Here is a 19,923-nt window from a genome sequence, read left to right as displayed (position 1 = left end):
AATATTGCGATATTAAAAGTAGAGAAATATATTTTTAAAACTAATAAATATGAGAAATCAACTTTTATTGCGTAATAACACAAAGTTCGCTCAAAAGAATCTAGCAATTTTAATATTTTCTCAATGCGATCAATACTTTTCTCTGATTAAATTGGAGTACTATCTTGATTTTATAACATAATTATGGATGCAGTCACATGCTTGTGTGTACATCATATACAGAAGGATAACAATAATGTGGATTTTATCCATGAAATATCCTTTGTCTTCTTATGTAGGTATTATATTTCGAATATAGCTTTTGCACAGCCTTTGTGTATCCTCTCTATTCAGTTAGTCCCATACACGGAGATTCATGCCGTTATTAACAATAAAGCATCACAATATCTTCTTACTAGTATCTCAGCAATACTCTCGACAATTGCAAATGTCCAAATCGCACATCTTGTGATACGAAGACTCCTTAAAGGTATAAGTTTCCACATTACTTCCTTTACTATTTTACACTTTGTACCAAGTGTGTGTGTGTGTGTATGATGTGTGTGTGTGTGTGTACACACATATATATATATATATATATCTACACACATGGTTCCAAGTTTTATAATATTCATGATTTCTATGTATATATGTCTAATCTCTCGTTCGTATCGTTCAGAAATGAATAATTTTTGCATGGATTTTCTTACAAGATCTGAGACGGAGAGAAGACCTAAAAGAAATCTTTCCATTATCGATGCCTCGAACAAAAAGATGTTTCCATATCCCAATGAAGAATATAGGAAGATGCAATAAACACGATTGCATTATATATAATATTTCTTTCTCTTTCTCTCTCGATAATACCTACATACGCATATTCATAGATAGTGGAAGGGCGATGGAGAATATTAATGCTCATAAAGAGTATGTTAATGCTTGACTACGCTCACTGTTATGCGCTATTATATTCCGTCTACTCACTTTGAAATAAGTCACAAACTCAAAAACTACTACGTATACTATAAAAGTATGCTGCTTCGCACACTCTATGATATCTCGTGTAGTGTGTGTGTGTGTGTGTGTGTATACATATACGTACCTTAAAATTATACAAAATTCCCATTCAATCGTATTAATTTCTCGAAATCACAATGTTTGTACCAGTTTGCGTGCGACTCGCAATTTCCAGCCTTTTTTACCCCTTGCATTTTCCAATATCTCGTTCAATGCCGAAACGCATTTGCAACGCAAACAAATTACGCACCAATATTCGTCGCAATTATTATTATTTCTTTCTCTTAAATGTGTATTATATAAGAGAGTAAACAAATTTTGCGTATTCTAAATGTTATTTTAGAATACAGCCTTACTGTTTCAATGTGTATTAATGTGTAAATCGTATTCTCTGTATATTTGTTCGTACAAAACTCGGAAATTAATCGTTTCACATACACATACACATGTACTGAAATCAACATGGAAAATCACATATATGCATGAACTCCTCTCATACCGAATATCTTATTGTAGTAGTTGTTGAAACGCTCGAATCGTCGTAACATCTTGAAACGTGTATTATTCATCATGTGACAATTCGTTCTGCATGATTCATTATATCTATTGACAGATGTTTATAAGCGATTATAATAGATCGTACCTGTACTAACCGTCATTACCTTGGCAAAAATAAGAAGCTTTATAAAGCGTTGACAATCGTTCGATGAGGATTTTCTGAGAGTTTATAAGTTTTCAAACTTCGTAAGAACGCTTGTACAACGTCTTTGGATTTTGAATGCTTTCGAATCGCTTATCAAACGCTTTATATAACGTTTCATGAAAGTTTTGCAATGTTGAAAAAAACGCCTTTCAAACGCTGCAACGTTGCTATTTCCGCTCTATAAACTCTCCACGACATCCGCAAACGCTAAACAAACGCTCGTGAAATTTCTTATTTTCGTCAGGGCAACGAAACGCATATTCGGAATATAATTCGGTATTTCACTCCTTTCATAGTTGCGAAGATGTTTGCTGACAGAGTTCTTTCGTCGTTTCTTTTACGTAGCTGAATTCGTTATCAAATAACCAATAAGTATCTTTAAATGTTATGATGTGACCAAAAATTTCGACCGCGCACTACTTTGTAGTTTAGCGGTAAGATTTAGGAATAACGACGTCCGTGAAACACAAACTACTTTGTAATGTCACAACCACACTTTGGACGCATCATACCAATGCCGCTCTATTTTACATAATTGAACTTTGTTCTTAAATATTCGATTATGTACACAAGTATAGATCGGGATAAAGATACATCTTTCGTTTACTCGTGTCCAAGTTATTTGGTTACGCTTAAGTTGCTTTTCGTAGCGAATTTCATAGTGAAATACCAAATTGCGGAGAAATTTTTTGTTTCTCTTACACAAAAGAGAAAAACAGTATCGATGTATATCCGAATAAGTGGCAATTTAGGCGAATATAAAAATGAGAAACTTGTATTTGTACAAAAACGAATAAAACATTTCAAACGAGATCAAATAGTCAAGATAAAAAATTGTGTTTTTCCCCTTTTTACAATATCTAAGATCATTTTAGAAGCACTACCACGTCTCCCTCTCTATTTGAATAATATATATATATAATAATAATAATATTAATAATAATAATAGTAAAATATTTACATTTCAATATATGTTTTAATTATATCTTAAATGCAAATAGCGTTGTATCAAACTGTGCAGAGTTTGTTGGCTCTTCACTTGCTTTTTTTAAATAATATCAATTTCACAAAGTTAACATCTATCGCGAAAGTTATTGTACACTCAAACAATGATTCCTATGATTCTGGACACGGATATATTAGCTTTTCTTCGAAAGACAGAGCAACACGTCAATCTTCGCGTGTCAATTTCCTCTTGCACATTCACGTAAGATAAGTACTCCAATCAAACCAACAATTTATAATTCCTCCTTATCATAAATTAATTATATAAAAAAAAATCATTAATTTACTATAATACATCTAACGTCTTATTAAGTGTGTAAGCCTCCCTAAAAACGTTTCGCTTTATTACGTATTGTAAGTCTTTTTCCTTTTCATTCCGTTTCTTTTATTTCACCATAGGAAAATGGTCGCCTTCTATCATGTCATAGAGCGTAGAAGAATTCCAGATATGGCCAAAGCAGACGATTGTTTACATCCATGGGATGTATTTTACATGGTTTTAATAACATACTGTTCGTACCTAAACGCAGTGCGTCAAGCGCAATATAAATTATAATTTATAGTTTCACACAGATCAGTCCGTATTTCCCTACATCCGAAAATTTCTTTTGCTCTCACAGCAAACAATAAATCAAATTCATTGACCAAGTTTCTTCTTATGTATCTGAATCTATTTAGTTGCCATTCACACTGGACACTGATTCTTTCGTTCTTTGCGCACACTATCGTGAACACATTGGATTCACTCACTAACCACTTGAGAAATAAGACCACCGCTGAAATAAAAACACGATGCGCAATTAAGTTTTTGCATTTACATTAGTCTGTTTATATGGTCTATCGAATTATACTTACAACTGTATCACAATAAAGGAATCTGTGTGCTGATGCGTCACTCGAATGCTGCAAGCAAGAGAATATTTTAGATAATTTCTTTCCATTTATCACTTAATATATACTAAAGATTTACAATTATACATACAAGGCGCGTTCGGGAAATAAGGACCAGTCGGCCACTAAAAGAAATGTAAATAAATATAAAAAACACTTTTATTTCCATCAAAAATATTTCTATAAATGTTTTATTTTTCCTTCTCTTAAACAAAAGACATTTTTCGTATCTTAACATTCGTTTTTTGATCTCACAGAATTTTGCCATTGGTAATCTGGACCACTTTGTGACAGTGTTTTTCAAGTCTCCTGCACTTAGAAAAAAGAAAAAAAGAGATAATACGGCGATTCTCACGAATTTTCAAGTTGACAGATTCAAGAAGTTCTATAATACTATTGAGCATGCCACTCCTTCCCTCATCGGTACTGTTTGTCCTTTTCTTAAAATCGGTATCACTGTCTGACTTTGCCTTTATTAATTGCCATTAGATCACACATCTCACGGTCAAATGACGGTGAATTTTAGTATTGTAAATTTAGAAAACTTGGAAAAACGAGAATTATCGCACAAATTTTACAGCTGGCGAGATTGTCGGATTCCCCATAAGTCACTCGCATGTGATATAAAACAGCAAAACAATGGTGATGACGTCGGTCAGAGCTTCTCGGTGAATTACTTGACGTTGGTGCATATATGCACCTCTCCCCACCTATGCCTCAATCATCGACTACTAACGGCCGAATTTTACCATCCGAATGCGCCTTGTATGTATATAAAAGCATGTGTACATAAAATTATGATATTAATACAATATAAAAAATAATATAACAATAATATAAGCACAATATAATATTAATATAACAGTAATAATATAGCTTTAACATCTAATGCAATTATTAAGATTCTATTATTATTTTGTATAAATTATATATAAAACAGTATAACTTCTCAATTATAACTGCTTTTTAACTTATAATTTATAATTATAATTTCTAGTATGAACTATAAAGAGAGATAAAAAATAAGATAATACTAACGAGATGGAGATCTAGTATCGGATTGATTTGACGTCCCGTCCATTGGTAATCGTCCGCTACATACATTTCCGGTTGATGGATTGAAATTAAGGAAGTCCCAAATGAGTATTGTATCATCATGAGATGATGAGACAATTTGGAACTCGTCAAATTGAAGGCGAAACACGCGTCCAGTATGCTCCTCCAATGAGAAAAATATAAGTGAGATTAAGTGAAAGATAGAATATATCTAACTCTGTACGTCAGATGCAACATTGATAACATGTAGCGATGTGACAGAAGAAAATACAGATATCTTACCACTAATGTACGTAAACATAATGTGTTGGCAAGTGCACGTGGGTCCAAAGCAGCAACCAAGTCCCAAACTTTAATTTTACTACAGCAACAGAAAATAAATGCCGATTAATATCTCTCGTCGTAATTCGTAATATAGAGTTATAAGAGTATTCTCAAGAAATTTGTCTTTTTTCTTCTTATTTAACGTTGAGATTTACCAATGTTGAACAAGAATTACAACGTAAGGCTATTGCATAAAGAATTATATAAAGAAGATGAATTTTCAAGTGAAATATAAAATACAACGTAAATACATATAGAAAGAATCACGTTGGGGAATCGAGACATCCGTCTCCATATATACTTACCCATCGTAAGCACCACTGACGATGTGCTTGCTGTCAAACCGAATGCACCTTACCAACTCCTCATGTCCCTCAAGAACACGCAGGCATGCGCCACATTCGATGTCCCACAGTCTAATAGTATTATCACTACTACCACTAACTACTAAACGATCCCTATATTGCAAACACGCTATACCGCGTTTGTGTCCATTTAATGTTCGCACAAACTCGCAACTGTACGTGTTCCATACTTTGATAGTCCTATCACCACTGGCGGAAACGATATATTTTTCGTCGAAGTCAACGACATTCACCGCTGCTCTGTGCCCGACTAGTACTCTTCTCAGCGCGATCTCCGTTTGCGACACCATATCCCAAACCGCGATCGAACGATCCTGAAAGCAAGAGAAGACAAGCCGCGCAGAGTCAGTAAACGAGAAAGCCCAATCGGACGGCGAGATTAAGAACACGCGAAAATTTATTCGTTCTCTCGACTAACCTTCGAACAAGTAACCATCATGCCGTTGTTAAATCGGAGATGCAATACCGCCTCGCAATGATGAATCAGCGTATTGACCATCTCTCCCGTGTTAGCGTCCCAAACTCTTACGGTACTATCGGAGGAGCCGGATATTATAGCTTTATCGTCGTACTGCAAACACAAGACGGAACCCGTGTGTCCCGTTAACACCTTGATACATTGCAGAGTGTTCCTGTCCCAAATTTTTATCGTGTTGTCTCTGAGCCCAGACACTATCTTCTGATCATCGTATTGCAAACAGTAGACGCCTTTCGAGTTCTCGCTACGGCAATTGATTCGCTGAAGATTGAAACGACCCATTCTCCAGTTGTTGTCTATACTGTCGATATCCTTGACGATCTTCGGGTAAAGGGATCTGTAGAAATTATGATTGGGATGACTCTCGCCTGGTCTCGGCTTGAAGAGATACTGTATCCTGAAAGCGAAACGCAGAGGAAAGAAACGATTATTTCGGCAAAACGTGTATGTATGTATCAAGTTATCCGAAAGACTTGTTAGTCTTCCATTAAATCTTGATATTAAACGAGAAGACTTACGTGTTGAGTACTAATTAAGAGGAAATTTCGGTATTAAAATAGGAAGTCCTCTCGTTAGACAAACACAATAAATCTTTTGCACCAACTTAATATGAGTGACTTCGAGATGAATTTTACCGATTTCCCCGGTAAAATCGCTCACCATCCTCTCCTCTCGGCGAGTCCTCTCCATACAGAATCCGTCCGAACCTTACGCTCGATCAGCTTCTTCCAAAGCATACCTTCGCTGATCACTCTGTGCCATTCTTTGCAGACCAGCTCGGCGGCGATCAGCGAGTCCGCGTCCAAGTACGAAAGGATACTCTCCGCCACATGGTCCAATCCTTTTTCTGCGAAAGCAAATTCGTTCGACGTCGTCGTTAGAGATACGTTTGAAGACATGTGACAGCTACAGATATGTAGGATGAACACGACAGACGTGACAGTGAGTCGCGTGCAATCGCGACGCTTTACTCACTTGGCAGAAGCGAGATGAAGTCTCGCTGCAACATCGGCTTGAGGTACGCATTGATGTGTCCGTGCTGATAGTGACACATCCGCGCCAACAGTTGCTCGACGAAGTGCACCTGCTCCGGTTCGCTCCATCTCTCGAAGAGCTTCATACAGATTTCTCTTTCCTGGCCGTAATGCGCTGATATCCCCATAGGTTCTTTCTTGCGGGCGGGATCATAGAGTATCGTTACTGGATACTGCAACAGAAGGACCAAGGGAACGAATTACATTTTTATCGCGCTCAAGTGTCAATTTCTCACTTCACGAGGCTCTTCCGCGACAGGATCGGCGTCAAGGTAATACACGCTTTTCGTCGAGGATAAATAAACCGGAATAAACCTCGTCAGATTTAGGGCCAGTTATTCCAACTTCTCGGTAAATCAACTGATTGTTTTTTCTTCAGTTTAGACGAAGACAGACAAATGATTTGACTATCAGTTAACTTACCGAGGAGTTGGAACAACCTGTCCTTAGCGCGATCCAACGGAATAATAATCTCTTTTTTTCTCCAACTGAATTCAGGGATTCTCCTCACGCTCTTGTTCCTCAAGCGCAACCTCAAGCTGATCAATCTCAAGCAAGAGATCAGTCTTGTCGACGTTGCGTTATTGCCGACGAAATCGACACATACGACGTTAAGGAACGGTATCCTCGAAAGGAAAAGGACAAAAAAGGCCATCGCGCGTCTATATTCCAAAGATGCTCGAAAATGCGCGACAGTCGGACTCGACTCACCAAGTGACCCGATAAATAGTTGCGTACAAGTTGCGGTGCAACACTCGCGAAGCTAGAGTCGCGGATGCATCTTGAGGTAGCGCGAAGTACCGGGTTCTTGACCCTTCCCTCTCATTCTCGCTCCATTCCCCTCGCTCGTCGTGTTCCGTCGCGCGCGCATGAGAGCTTTTACAAATTAATTCGTTTATATCGTGCGTGCCGGCTTAAACGCGCGAACGTCTCTCGCTCGTTTTCCTCATTAACGTAGAAATCGTCGCTAATCGCGTCTGTCGGACGACACGTGAACGAATATTCCCACCACTTTATCCGGCCAATTATCCTAACGAAGACGCGCCTCGAGCTCTCGATGCAAATGTTAATTGTGGCATGGATAAGGACAATTCGCGTGGTGCGTCGATAATTTGTAATTATTAGTTGGCGAAGAAAATGGCGCTTTTAATGGTATTTAACTGCGGCATCGAGATCTGCTGCTGCTGCTGTTCGATCGACAAGTGAGCGACGGTAATTCAAACGTGACGATAAAATGTGCTTTTAACGAAAGAAAGTGGCCGTTGTCGTCGTCGCACATGCCTCTCCTGCGCTTTCACCGTTTACGTCGTTTTCTTATCGTCGATATCTGTCATCGTCGCCGATACGGCCGACCGTTCAATCACGTGTCAATTGCGATGCAGATACGAGGGACACCGCATCGTCAAGGATATCCTTTGACGCCGCGGTAGAAGAGAGAGAAAGAGAGACAAAAATAGCACGTAAGAATGTCTATATTGATCACACCTGATCCTCGCGCGTCGTATCCTTTGACCGAGATGTGTTTTCCCCGCATTATGTCTCCGAGTGTATCGATTAAGTGTTGCTTCCGCTTAAAAGGTGACGCGCGAACCGCCGAAAGAAACATTCCGCATACAAACGAATCAAGGACGTTGCTATAATTACCAACGATTAAGTTGTGCTCGACTGCATTAACGTTGACGGGGCGAACTTTCAGTTCAGAGGAGCGCTCGGCATCTCGGTAAAGGCTCAGTAAAGGAAAAGCTCGTGAGCAATCCAGGAGGATCTCTTATCGACATGAGAGAAGAGATCGCTCCTTTATTGCTCGCGCGAGGCGATTTTCAGATTCCCGGGCGCGCATCTCGCATCTATCGGAAATCGTTCGTCATCCGAGTCTCCAGCCCGGCTCCGCTCCAAGTGTTTCGGGAAATTCAGAGACGTATGCGCGCGAGAGACTCACACGCTCGCATTATCACGTTAATCTAATTTTAACGATAGCGCGCGTATCTAGCGCGCGGAATCTCGCGCGCCGCGCCGACGACACGCAGAAAGAATGCATCGCACGGGCGTAACGCGACCCGCCCGAAAATTAGCAAATAATCGCGAAAGGCAACGAGAATTACGATATAATCGTGAGCGTCCTCTTGACAGCCAGAAGTTTCGACCGGCAATTCGTCGCTCTTCCTCGGTCGCTTGTGAATTATCACGACGAGCCGGTTATCAGCGCTTATCAGCGCGCACGTGTGCATTCGTTACTCTTCTCGACGAATCACAAAAAGAACGGACGTGACGATGACTCTATTTCTCTCTCTCTCCTCTCTCTCTCTCTCTTCCCCCTCTCCCCCCCTCTCTCTCTCTCTCTCTCTCTCCCCCTATCTCTATGTACATATCGTAGAATTTGAAAGGTTTACCCACGCGCGAGCATGTATACATACACATATACACGACGCGAAACACGGTCGACGATATTTTTATAATCAGAGGGTTACGTTTGCGCGGAGAAAGTGCATCCACGAGCGATGTCGCAACGCACCGCGAGAGAGGATTCTCTCCCAGCGATTGTCGACTGCGAGATATTGTCAAAAAGGATGTCCCGCCGGTCGCTCGCTCGCTCGCCGAAGAGAATTTTCACATGTCACTGTCGTCGCCACGTCGTTTCCACCTTGTGTCTCTTGCTTACCCTCCCCAATGAGCAAGCGCATCGTCCGTCCGATACACAGGGTGTCGCAGTTCGTGAATAAATAACGGAACGTTTCTCTTTTTTAATTTTCAGGCGCCGCTTCGACGGCGTCGCAGAGGCGGCACGTGAAAACGACACGGTGCCTCTGACGAGACTGACTTCAACTCTTTGAGTCCCAAAGTGTCTCCGAAGATATACGACGCGTAATGCCTCTAAAAATGGAAACATTCTCATCGAGACTGAATAAAGTGCCTTTGGAGCTCTTCTCACTGACACAGTCTGCCTATTTTGAAGCGAAACCGCTTCCATCTTTAAATTTCCTAATTCTTCGCGACAAAACGTTGTAATTTGTGCCGCTGAAATCGCTTTCCCAATCCAAGTTTTCAAACAAGATTCTCATCTATCGTGTATGCCGCTCTGTTAAAACGACGCAAAAGGGGAACGCGAAGGATTACTTTCCGGGTTTACGAGAGGAAGCTCCCCGGCGCGTATTCGATTCTGAGACACCCCGTGGACAAACCCGGTCGTTTCCTTTACGTACCGCGTGACGTGATCGTCGCGCGCGCGCGCCGCAAGTTTTCATTCGAGCCGTTATTCGTGCGCGCTCGCGAGACACGCGAAAATCCATTTACGCTCTTCAGACGAACGATCGCAGTTCGCGTAGTGCGCTAATCGCATATACTTCGCGTCTGACCTACTTTTGCTGCATGCCCCCTACCTCAAGAAGTGAAAACCGTCATAAAAGACCCATATTGCGTTAATGAAGGCTAAGCTCTCTTGCGCGCCGCGGAGAGAAAAAACGACGCAAGATAAGGAGAACAATGCGATCGAGCGGCGATCAATTTTCTTGACGGTGTTACGTTCCTAAGAAGTTCGCGACGTCAATCGTTTCTCCGAAAATCCGCGTCCACGAAGTTCGAAATCACACCCTGGCGGTGACGATTTTGTCGTTAATTTTGGGCCGAGGACAGCGCGGTCAGTTTTTGTGCACGCGCGTTCTCCTCACGAGAAATCCGCGTTATCTGTACTTTTTTTTTTGTCAATTCAAAGTAACGCACCACGGCAATGACTCTTTTCCGTCCTTATTATTTTGTACCCAAAAAAAAGTATTCTATCTGTAAAATGATTTTTCTCATAGTCTTATATTTTAAGTGAAGCCTTTTATACAAAAAGGATTCCTCTTTCGATAAAGCGATTAAAGTGAATCATTCATCTAAAATTTATTAGATATTATTCTGTTTTCCTCTTATTTCAAGAGGATTTCCTCTTATATCAATTAATTTTCCTCTTATATGAAGAGGAATATGTTGATTTGAAGGTCAACTTCTTTTGTTCAGTCTCTCTCATGCTCTATCTCCAGACATGAAAAAATAACCATATGCTCATAGGTCAGAATATTTGGAACATTTTTAAAAAAAGTATGTGTTACTGCAACATACAACGAAGATAATTTATCCATATTTGATCAATACAATTTATAATATACAATATACAATTTATAATCTATTGCAAAAAGTTGAATAATATATTCTTTCTTTTAACTATATTTCATACAATTAGTTATGATGCTCTTTATTTCATTCGTGCCTATTTATTGTAAAACTGGAGCCAGAAGTACATTTATATTACTTTTCGTTGTACATCATAATTTTTTTCAAATTAACCAGTAAGAATAAAGTGCAGTAGGAATAAATAACAATCCTCTTAAAAAAAGATTAAATAATCTGTATATAAGAGATTTATATTAAAATCAATAAGATTTGTATTACACATATAACATATAATCCCTCTAACTTTAAGAATAATGTATTTATAATATTTTTCTCTTAATCTTAGAGAAATCCTCTTGAAGCCATATATAAGAGTAAAATCCTCTAAAATTTAGATCCATTTGTTCTGAAACTACTTTTTTTTAGTGCTTATTTTATTTCCTGCTAAAAAAACGCGCAATCTATTCTGCTCTCTACCATTTCCTGATGTAAATACGACCGTCATTATATTCACCTCACTTCTCTTGCATTCAGAAGTCGAGCTACGCTCCAACGAATGAATATTCATTAAATTATAAGATGTAAAACGTCATTATAAATCCGACATACTGACATACACGCGCCAGCCAAGACAGAGTCTCCAACGAGTCTCCTTCTCGGAATCCCAATTTCTCTCGTTCGATTATCGAGCTGTTAGAACGAAATATCGAATTTCTCGCCAGGAGCCAAAAGAGGAAGCTCCGAGCAAGAGCGAGCTACCGCCGAGAAATATTTCTCGCGCGCGAGCCACAAGTCGCGCTAAAATTCGGACCCAAGATACGTGCTTTATCGTGCCACGAAGCGAACACCGTTACCAGCCTGGTCTATTGTGGTGACCTACCCTACCCTCCACGTCCGCGTGTCGTATCGCCGGACCGTGGACAGCCGGTCCTTGTTACGTCACTGTAACAGAATACAGAAGAACGAGTCTAGCGACTGATGCGCGCGGCGCGATCACCTGAAAACGCTTCAAGTGCTCCCCGACGTAACGGTATCGCGAGCTCGTGTCGAATCTACTCTCTCCCGCTCTCCCGATTCTTTTGTCTTCCTGGATGTCGTCCCTGCCTGTTGCCATGGGCAGAAACGCGAGTATATACAGGGTGTCCGAGAGACGATGGACGAGATAAGCGAGCCCAGCGTGACGTTGCGCGTTCCAGAAGGCGGTAGTCGTACGTCCCCTTCGAATATTCCCCTCCAGATATGCCAAAGAATCTAGGATTTCCCAAGAAAATCCCAGAGGAACCCTCCATCTTACGTCGCGACAACCTGAGACTCACAGAAGAATCCATCAAAGTCTCATTAAGCCAAGAACCCGTTAAAGACGATCGGGAGATTAGTCGAAGCGAAAGTTCCGACCGTTTCGCAAACTTGCTGGCCTAAACAGCTCGTGAATCATTCAAAAATCATTCCGCGAACATTTTCGTTCGGAGGAAACGCCGCCGCTCGGACGATTCTCTGCGAGGAATACACCGTCGCGACGGATCACTCGGCCCAGTTATCGAATATCGATGGGGCACGAGACGTCGGAAGTTAGAAACTGCATTTCGGGAAAATTTCAAAGAGTCGGAATTAGAGGGACCCAGTCCGCCAATTTCGGATCTGCCAAACGGGAGCTTCGTTCGCGCGCGCGCGCGCTTTCAAAGGACGCATTTAGCTGTTTATGCCTGTGCGCGGTGCAATTGAAATAGACCTTCCTCTCGCGCACGGTCACGGGGATGAGGATGAGTCTCAAACGAAACTTGATCGGCATCGCCACGCGCTCTTAATGCGCGCCACGGGAATGCACTCGCGGCGCGGGGGCAGCGCGGAGTGGCGCAACCGAAAATGTACGATTTCGCAGAATGGGTCGAAACAGGTTTTTGCCCCGAGAATTCGCACGTCTATTCTGACGCAAAGAGGTCGACAACTTCTGAAGGTCTAAGAGGAGACGGCGGCGGCGGCGGCGGCGGCGGTCACGGCGGATCACAGCGTTAGAAAGCGTAAAGGGAACCTCGAAATTAACAAACGCGGCCCCGGATGTGCGCGAAGAAGCGAACTTCGGTAAACAACGCCGCCTTCAGAGGCGGCAATCGTCCCACCCGTCTTCTCCGTCGTCGTAGAAAACACTTCGTCGGACGCATTTACTTCGAGAGACTCGCGTTCTCATGGCGCGTATCTCAATTGCGTTCGTGTCTATTAATCACGCCGGCCAGGACAAGATCGATCGAGACAAGTCGAATCGAACGAGCTCGCTGATACATAACAATCGAGACTAAAAATAACGTAAGAGCCCACGAGAAGCGCGAGCGCGGCAGATAAAAGAAAAGCCACCGCGCACACTGTTGTATCTCTCCCCGTTGCTTTCATTCATCTCGCGCGCACTTTGAGCCAGCGCTTGGCCCTTACATTATTTCCGGACTAATTGAATTTCAGCATTGTCTAACCGGCTGTCCTACTTCCCTCGCAGCAAAATTCGCGTGCTCGTTTGATCACTTGTGGACGCTGTGTGGACGGGGACCGATCGTCGAGTTGACCCGACGCATTATCGGTTGCGCTTATCGCCTGACTTATTTGATCTCCCAAGCGGAGGTAGAATTAATCGATATTATGCAGTTGAGTCAACCATCTGCCGACTGAAAGAAAGACGTGTGTCTGTGTCATGCAAACGTCTACGTGTAAGATTGGCACGCAGACGTGTCAGGTCGACACGTTGACCTCCATTGATTGTACCGAAAAGCTTGAGATGACGACTGAATTATCAAAGATACGGCGAAGTGCGAGTGGATAATTACGAAAGACTCGCGTCTCTCATCTCGTCTCACATCGCTTCTCTTTTTCAAACGCAATCAATGACACCTCATCCGTAACTCGATGAGACGCGAATGGCGATGCACCATCGACGGTGCCTTCGTCGCGACCTACTCGACGAGCTTAACCTTTCGCCGCCGAGTGAATCGCGCAATTCAGAATTCTCGCGATAGATCGACAGATTCGACTCGATCTTCGCGCAATCTCGACCACGGTTTGCACAACGGCGGACAATTTTGCGCGCGACCCTGAGGAGCAGCTTCTCCCGCCCGGTCTCTCTCGTCGCGCTCAACTTCCGCGAGTACCTTACGACGATGTGAAAAAACGACACGGACGCGCGAACACAATCCCCCCAAAAAAACCGATCACTCTGCCCCCCCTTCCTCCTCCACCCCTCAGCTCCCTGAATGGTCACGAACATGCAGGGTCAAATGTGACGATGCACAATGTCTTTTTCTTGTTTCTTGCGAGTCGGCCGAAACGCGAAACCCCGGCTAAAAAGAGGAAGGCACGACGCGAGGGGCTGCCTACCACCGCGTGACGCCGTTCGGCCGCGCGTGTGCACGCGGGGATTTACACGTGTACATGTGCGCTTATGTACCGCGTCATTACGCAAAAGTCTCGGCCACGGAGCGCGCGAATTTATACCCGGCGCGCACGTGACTCCCTGGTTATTTATTATAGCCGCTCTCTCTCTCTCTCTCTCTCTCTCTCTCTCTCTCTCTCTCTCTCTCTCTCTCTCTCTCTCTCTCTCTCTCTCTCTCTCTCTCTCTCTTACATTCTCTCTCTCTCTCTCTCTCTCTCACATTCTCTCTCTTTCTCTCTCTCTCTCCTTCTCTCTCTGTCTATCTGTCTCTCTCCTCTCCTCTCGTCTCTTTTTCTCGGACGACTCGACATCACAGATTTACGTCTTGCAACATGGAGCGAAAAGGACAGGGAGGAAGCTGTCGGCGCTTCGCTCGCGATTGACAGATTCGCGAGAAACGGTGATTCGCCTCCATTATCGCCTTTTTTTTCGACAGTTTCCAAGTCCCGTCCGGACGTTTGCGAAGTTCATTAACATCGTCGCGCGGGCATGCTTCGATCCCGCGTGATAAATCGTCCTGCGAGGGCCCCGTCTGCGTGTTGCTTCCGCGTTGCTCTTTTTCTGTGCCTCGCGATTAATCCCGACGAGCACTGTAATATTTTAATTGGTAAGATTTAAGTAGAAATGAAAACGATCGTAACATCACAGGGAGACACAAGACTCCGTTCGCTGACCGCTTCTCTCTGTGACTCGACAGAGATAAGATTACGGAAGTATTCGATTTTGTGCTATTGGCTTGTCATATTGCTCGTTTGTTAGCAGTCGAGGGTTCGAGGTAACAATGCCCAAACTACGTGAATGCCATGCAGGTAAATCTGCGCGACCTTCTCGCTCAAGGCTCGCGATCTGTTCCTCTCTCTTTCTCTTTCTTTATCATCGGCAGACACTTGAGAACGTCCGGTTTGTGCTCCTCCCGCCTCCATTCTCTTTGTCTACATCAACATTGTATCGTTATTTATTATCGCGAACTGTGTAAGGGGAGTTACAATGCTGACTCGAGTCGAAAATATGTGTGCGTATATATATGTGTTAACTAAATATATATATATATATTGCAAAACTATATACAGGGTGTATAAAAAGTACCGGGACGACGAAATATCTCGAAAACCAAGTATTTTAGAAAAAAATAAATGTTCAAACAAAAGTTGTATGGTTTCAAGTGGGACACAAAACAAAACTATATCATTTTGTTTGATGGTGGCACTTTCGAGATATTCACTGATCATGTTTTTCCTAGATGGAAAACCCAATTTTTTATTATATCGACCTTAATTTTAAAGTCATTAAATGAACAAAAGTCAGAGCGCTATTGTAACAATATATTCTTCAGACCAAATAGAGTAGAAAAGTTTAGTACCACTTTTTCTTCTGATAAATAGATAGCGATATCATAAGTTAAATATTGAAAAAGTTATTAAGTTTCCCTTAAATATTTCAAAATAAAGGGAAAATAGGCAAATAAAAAAATATTTCAGATAAAAATTGTTAAAATTAATTGATAGAAAAAGATATAGAATATGATATACTGTGTATATGCTAACTAAAAATAAAATTGACCTTTTCCGAAATCTAAAAATTATTTTTCTCTTTTTCTAAATAGTTTACATATAACTATTAAGAATATATAAAATACAATTTGTTAGTTTCTAAGGATTTAATTTCAGAAAATATATGTAATATAAAGAGCAAGTTGTGTATGACTCAATCGGGAAAGTCTCGTAGAAAGTATCCGTGGACATTTTTCCACGATCACCTCTCTCGATTCGACGCAGTCGTTCGCTAGAAATTTCCCTCGCTCTTCCACGGCAAACGAAAACGCGCGGACATGTATGGGGGGGGCAGCAGTTCGTCGTCGCTCGTAGCGATACATGATTTATGAGCGCAATGAGTGTAGGCGGGACTACCCGACTACATCCCGAGCGCAGGACGATAAGTCGTAGGTGCGCTTCCGGTGCGCCGCGTTGTAACTGCGCTAATTACACGACGTAACGACTGTTATCGCGCACAATAGCTATATATATATATACACGCGAGAACGCACGACGTAAAACGCATTGTGCGCGCGTGTGTGCGCGTGAATTAATTGCGAGAGACTGAATCGCCGAGCAATCTGTCGTGACGCTCGTTGCGCGAGATTAAAATACGCGAGACGAGCGCGAATCGAAACGAGAACTCGCGGCGGCATCGACGTCAAACGATCATTCCACGTGTTTGATAACGCCGTGTACGGCGCCGTACGTGCGCGTGCCTTTTTCCTCGTAATTCGTCTGATATCGAGAAGTCTCTCGCAACAAAGCACACGTCTCATTTATCGGCGTACCCTTAAGCGAAAACTGCTCGGCTCATGCGACACTCGTTCGCTCTACGGACGAGAAAGCGCTCTCGAGTTTGGCGAGCTGGAAGATTTACGGGAGAATAGAATAATTCGCGACAGCGAACGCGCCAAACAATGTATGGCGTACGCAATACACGTAAATGCCGTCTTTGTGCATTGAGAGAAAGAGAGAGAGAGAGAGAGAGAGAGAGAGAGAGAGAGAGAGAGAGAGAGAGAGAGAGAGAGAGAGAGAGAGAGAGAGAGAGAGAGAAAGAGTAAGCAATGGCGGTTGCTTATTTAGCGCGAGCGAGTAGTCGAGTCAATGACATAAATACGCCCGACGAGAACCCGGGACTGTCCTCGACTTCCCTCTGGGAAAGAGAAAAACACAGATAAGAGCGATACGAGGGATCAAAAGGCGCATGACGCACCGAATCGAAGATAGGGGTTGTCGGTTAAAAGCGAAAGAAAAAGAGAGAAAGAGAGATACGAGGGAGTTGAAACATTGATTGCGGAGCAAGCCGATTCGCGAGATTGGGCGGTTGCTTCGACGATAAAAAATAACGAAATAAAAAAAACGAACCGATAAATAACGATATGCAAACAAACGAACACGCCAAGGAGATAAATTCGTAACGCGCGTAACAAGTCCGCCTTCTGCATTTCGTGCATTTAATTTCAGAGCGAGTGAGCGTGTTTCTCGGAATGATGTTGGCGGTAATAACTGATATAATAAATAATAATAAATAATAATAATAAATAATAATAAATAAATCGATTTCCCAGCATCGCTTCGGACGACATGTCATTTTTGGAGGAGGAACACGCTTCGGGTCAAAACAACCATGTCGTTTATCATCTTGCAGCTATTAACTACTGATCGTTGTGGTTTCCTGTTATTTCTTTCTTTCTCTTTTTTTCTTTTACGAACGATTAGTCACGATGATACGACATTTAGATCGGACAAAGTGATATGAAAAACTCCGTCTATTCAGCGTGCATGCCGACTGCACTTACGACTTACATACATACGTCATCCGCGCGCAAGGAGAGAGTACCGCACGATCGTGACGATCTATAAAAGGCGGCGCGCCAAGGATCTGCGATTTAAATGAAAATCGCGAGTAAAGGGCGGACCGGCCAGTTCTTCCTCGCGCTCGACATTTCGCGCTCACGGACACCCGTTGTACATTACGAGATGACATTTAGCCCGCGTCGCAGATTATCGATGATGCGATATTATTTTGCGAAACCTGGGCACAGAATCGCCGGAGAAGCCAGCGAGGAGGGAGAGTATGATAACGTGTCCCACAAGGGAACACAACTGTGAGAAAAATCCAAGAGAGAAAGAATAGTGATCGCAAAACCTCGACGTACTCTTTGTCGAATGATGCACAAGCGCGCAGTATTACGTCCATTTTTTTCACGTGCCTGCGCTATCACACTTCCCGCACTTGCTGCTAAACGGGCATTGACACGTTTGCGAAGGAGAGGAGGGAGAGAGGGAGGGAGAGAGGGAGGGAGGGAGAGAGGAAGGGAGGGAAGAAAGAAACGTATTGTTGGAGCGAAATGCGCCGCGATGCGCCTACAAGTGCATCTTCAAAATTGCATTTCGTTATTCGCGAATGTATTTCACCCTCTATCTGTCTTTCCACCTTTGGTGGAAAAAGAAGTAGGAAACGGGGAGGGGGGAAGGGATAGAGCTGCGACTGAAAAAAACCAGCGGATGTCTCAGCGCGCGTGTCGCGAATTCGGAAGCGACTTCGAAACTCGCGCGGTAGTTAGCCGCGAAACTGTAAAATTGCACAATCTCGACAGATCCGCGGAATGGAACCGACAGGTCCGGCGGATGAAGAAATTCGCCCCGCCAATCGGAGTGAATCGTGAGACGTGAGACGAGCGTGTGTGTATTCCGTTAGCGAGAACTGTCACCCGCGCGTACAATGACAAGCGTAAACACTCTCGATTCGAGTGTTCAAGTGCAGCACGTCATCCGATTCTCCCCCCGCCCGGCTTCCCGCTCCCACGTCCCTCCGCGCTGCCTCTCCTCTCTCTCTCTCTCTCTCTTTCTCTCTCTCTCTCTCTCTCTTTCGCTCTCGCTCTCGCTCATTCTCTCGGTCGTTATTTCGGGAACGAAGAAATTCTCGCGATTCCGCGCCTCCAACGAATAATCGCTCGACGCAGCGTCGAGCGAGACACGTGCGACGAACGCGGCCATTCGGTCGTGAGCGGGCACAACATGGCGGTGGGTTTTCGCGGCGAAAAGACGTCGCCGCGGCCGGACGGGCTCGGCGGCGAGATACATGTCCTACGGGCTCACCTGCATATTCGTGTTCGTGTCGTCGATAATCTTGTCCGTTTCCATGTTGATCATCCTTTGGCCACAGAGCGGCGTGTCCTGCGAGTCCGGCGTGCTATGTTAGGCGCGACTTAGGGCGAGAGCCTGCGGTGATGCGCTTTTCACGCTCGAGTGTGACGTGAAGATCGTCACTGAGGCACCCGCGGAATGTACGCGCTGCTAATACGACGACACCGACGGTACAGACGGAGGAAAGCGCGACGGGACGAACGATCGCGGCGGCGACGGCGACCACCGTTCAATACGGACGACGGCACAGCTCCGCGGACGACGACACAAGACGACGAGGACGAGGACGCTCACGAGCCCTCGCCATGCACAGGAAGTCGGAACCACATTTCAACACCAACTACAGCCCGTAGCGGTAGCCGTGTCACTCGTGGTAGCGTCTGAGCGAGGAACCCGTGCTGGAAGACGCCCGCCTGGCCTGTTCTCACTCCACCTCCTCCTCGTCGCGATGGATATCGGAGTCTACTGCGGATTGCACAATATTCGCGTCGATCGTAACTCAGTCTTCCTCGTTGCGCAGACTGAACCAAACTGACCAGACGGAGGGAACGGAACGAAAGAACGGACGGACGAATGAACGAACGGACCGACTGATGCGACTGCAGCGCTCGCGAGATGCATTTTGAAGGGCCGTTTCGATTCCTCGAGATATCGCAAACGACAACGCCCGATTGGTTGATTGGCGTCTAGGCCGAACATGGATTGGCTGGTCGCATGCAATCGTAGATGGGCGCGATACTACAAAGTGCCGTCGCGTAACTTGAATCTTAATACATTTCGCGCAACTAGGACAAAGATAAAAGGAAGCTACCAATGTAGAAAATA

At 43.6% G+C, this 19,923-nt stretch overlaps 1 protein-coding gene across 2 annotated transcripts; it reads right to left on the bottom strand.

The window, feature by feature from the left end:
• Positions 1 to 1,366: 1,366 nt before the first annotated feature.
• On the bottom strand, positions 1,367 to 19,765 carry slmb (beta-transducin repeat containing E3 ubiquitin protein ligase slmb). 2 transcript variants are annotated; one of them, XM_011143883.3, is made up of 9 exons: positions 19,051 to 19,765; positions 6,794 to 7,025; positions 6,479 to 6,665; positions 5,759 to 6,215; positions 5,281 to 5,654; positions 4,934 to 5,012; positions 4,634 to 4,817; positions 3,560 to 3,607; positions 1,367 to 3,480 (listed from the first exon to the last, which is right to left on the bottom strand). In XM_011143883.3, exons 1-8 carry the CDS (start codon positions 19,102 to 19,104, stop codon positions 3,597 to 3,599), a joined length of 1,578 nt encoding a protein of 525 aa, XP_011142185.1. In that variant the 5' UTR covers positions 19,105 to 19,765; the 3' UTR covers positions 1,367 to 3,480; positions 3,560 to 3,596. The 2 variants fall into 2 exon arrangements, with proteins under 2 accessions (XP_011142185.1, XP_025160958.1); XM_025305173.1 differs by having other exon boundaries at positions 4,634 to 4,814; positions 19,051 to 19,672.
• Between the last annotated feature and the right edge of the window lie 158 nt (positions 19,766 to 19,923).

Source organism: Harpegnathos saltator, unplaced genomic scaffold (genome assembly GCF_003227715.2).
Source record: "Harpegnathos saltator strain DR-91 unplaced genomic scaffold, Hsal_v8.6 scaffold676, whole genome shotgun sequence".
Lineage (NCBI taxonomy): Eukaryota > Metazoa > Arthropoda > Insecta > Hymenoptera > Formicidae > Harpegnathos > Harpegnathos saltator.
The sequence above is the reverse complement of the archived record's forward strand: the minus strand, read 5'-3'. Positions and strand labels throughout refer to the sequence as shown.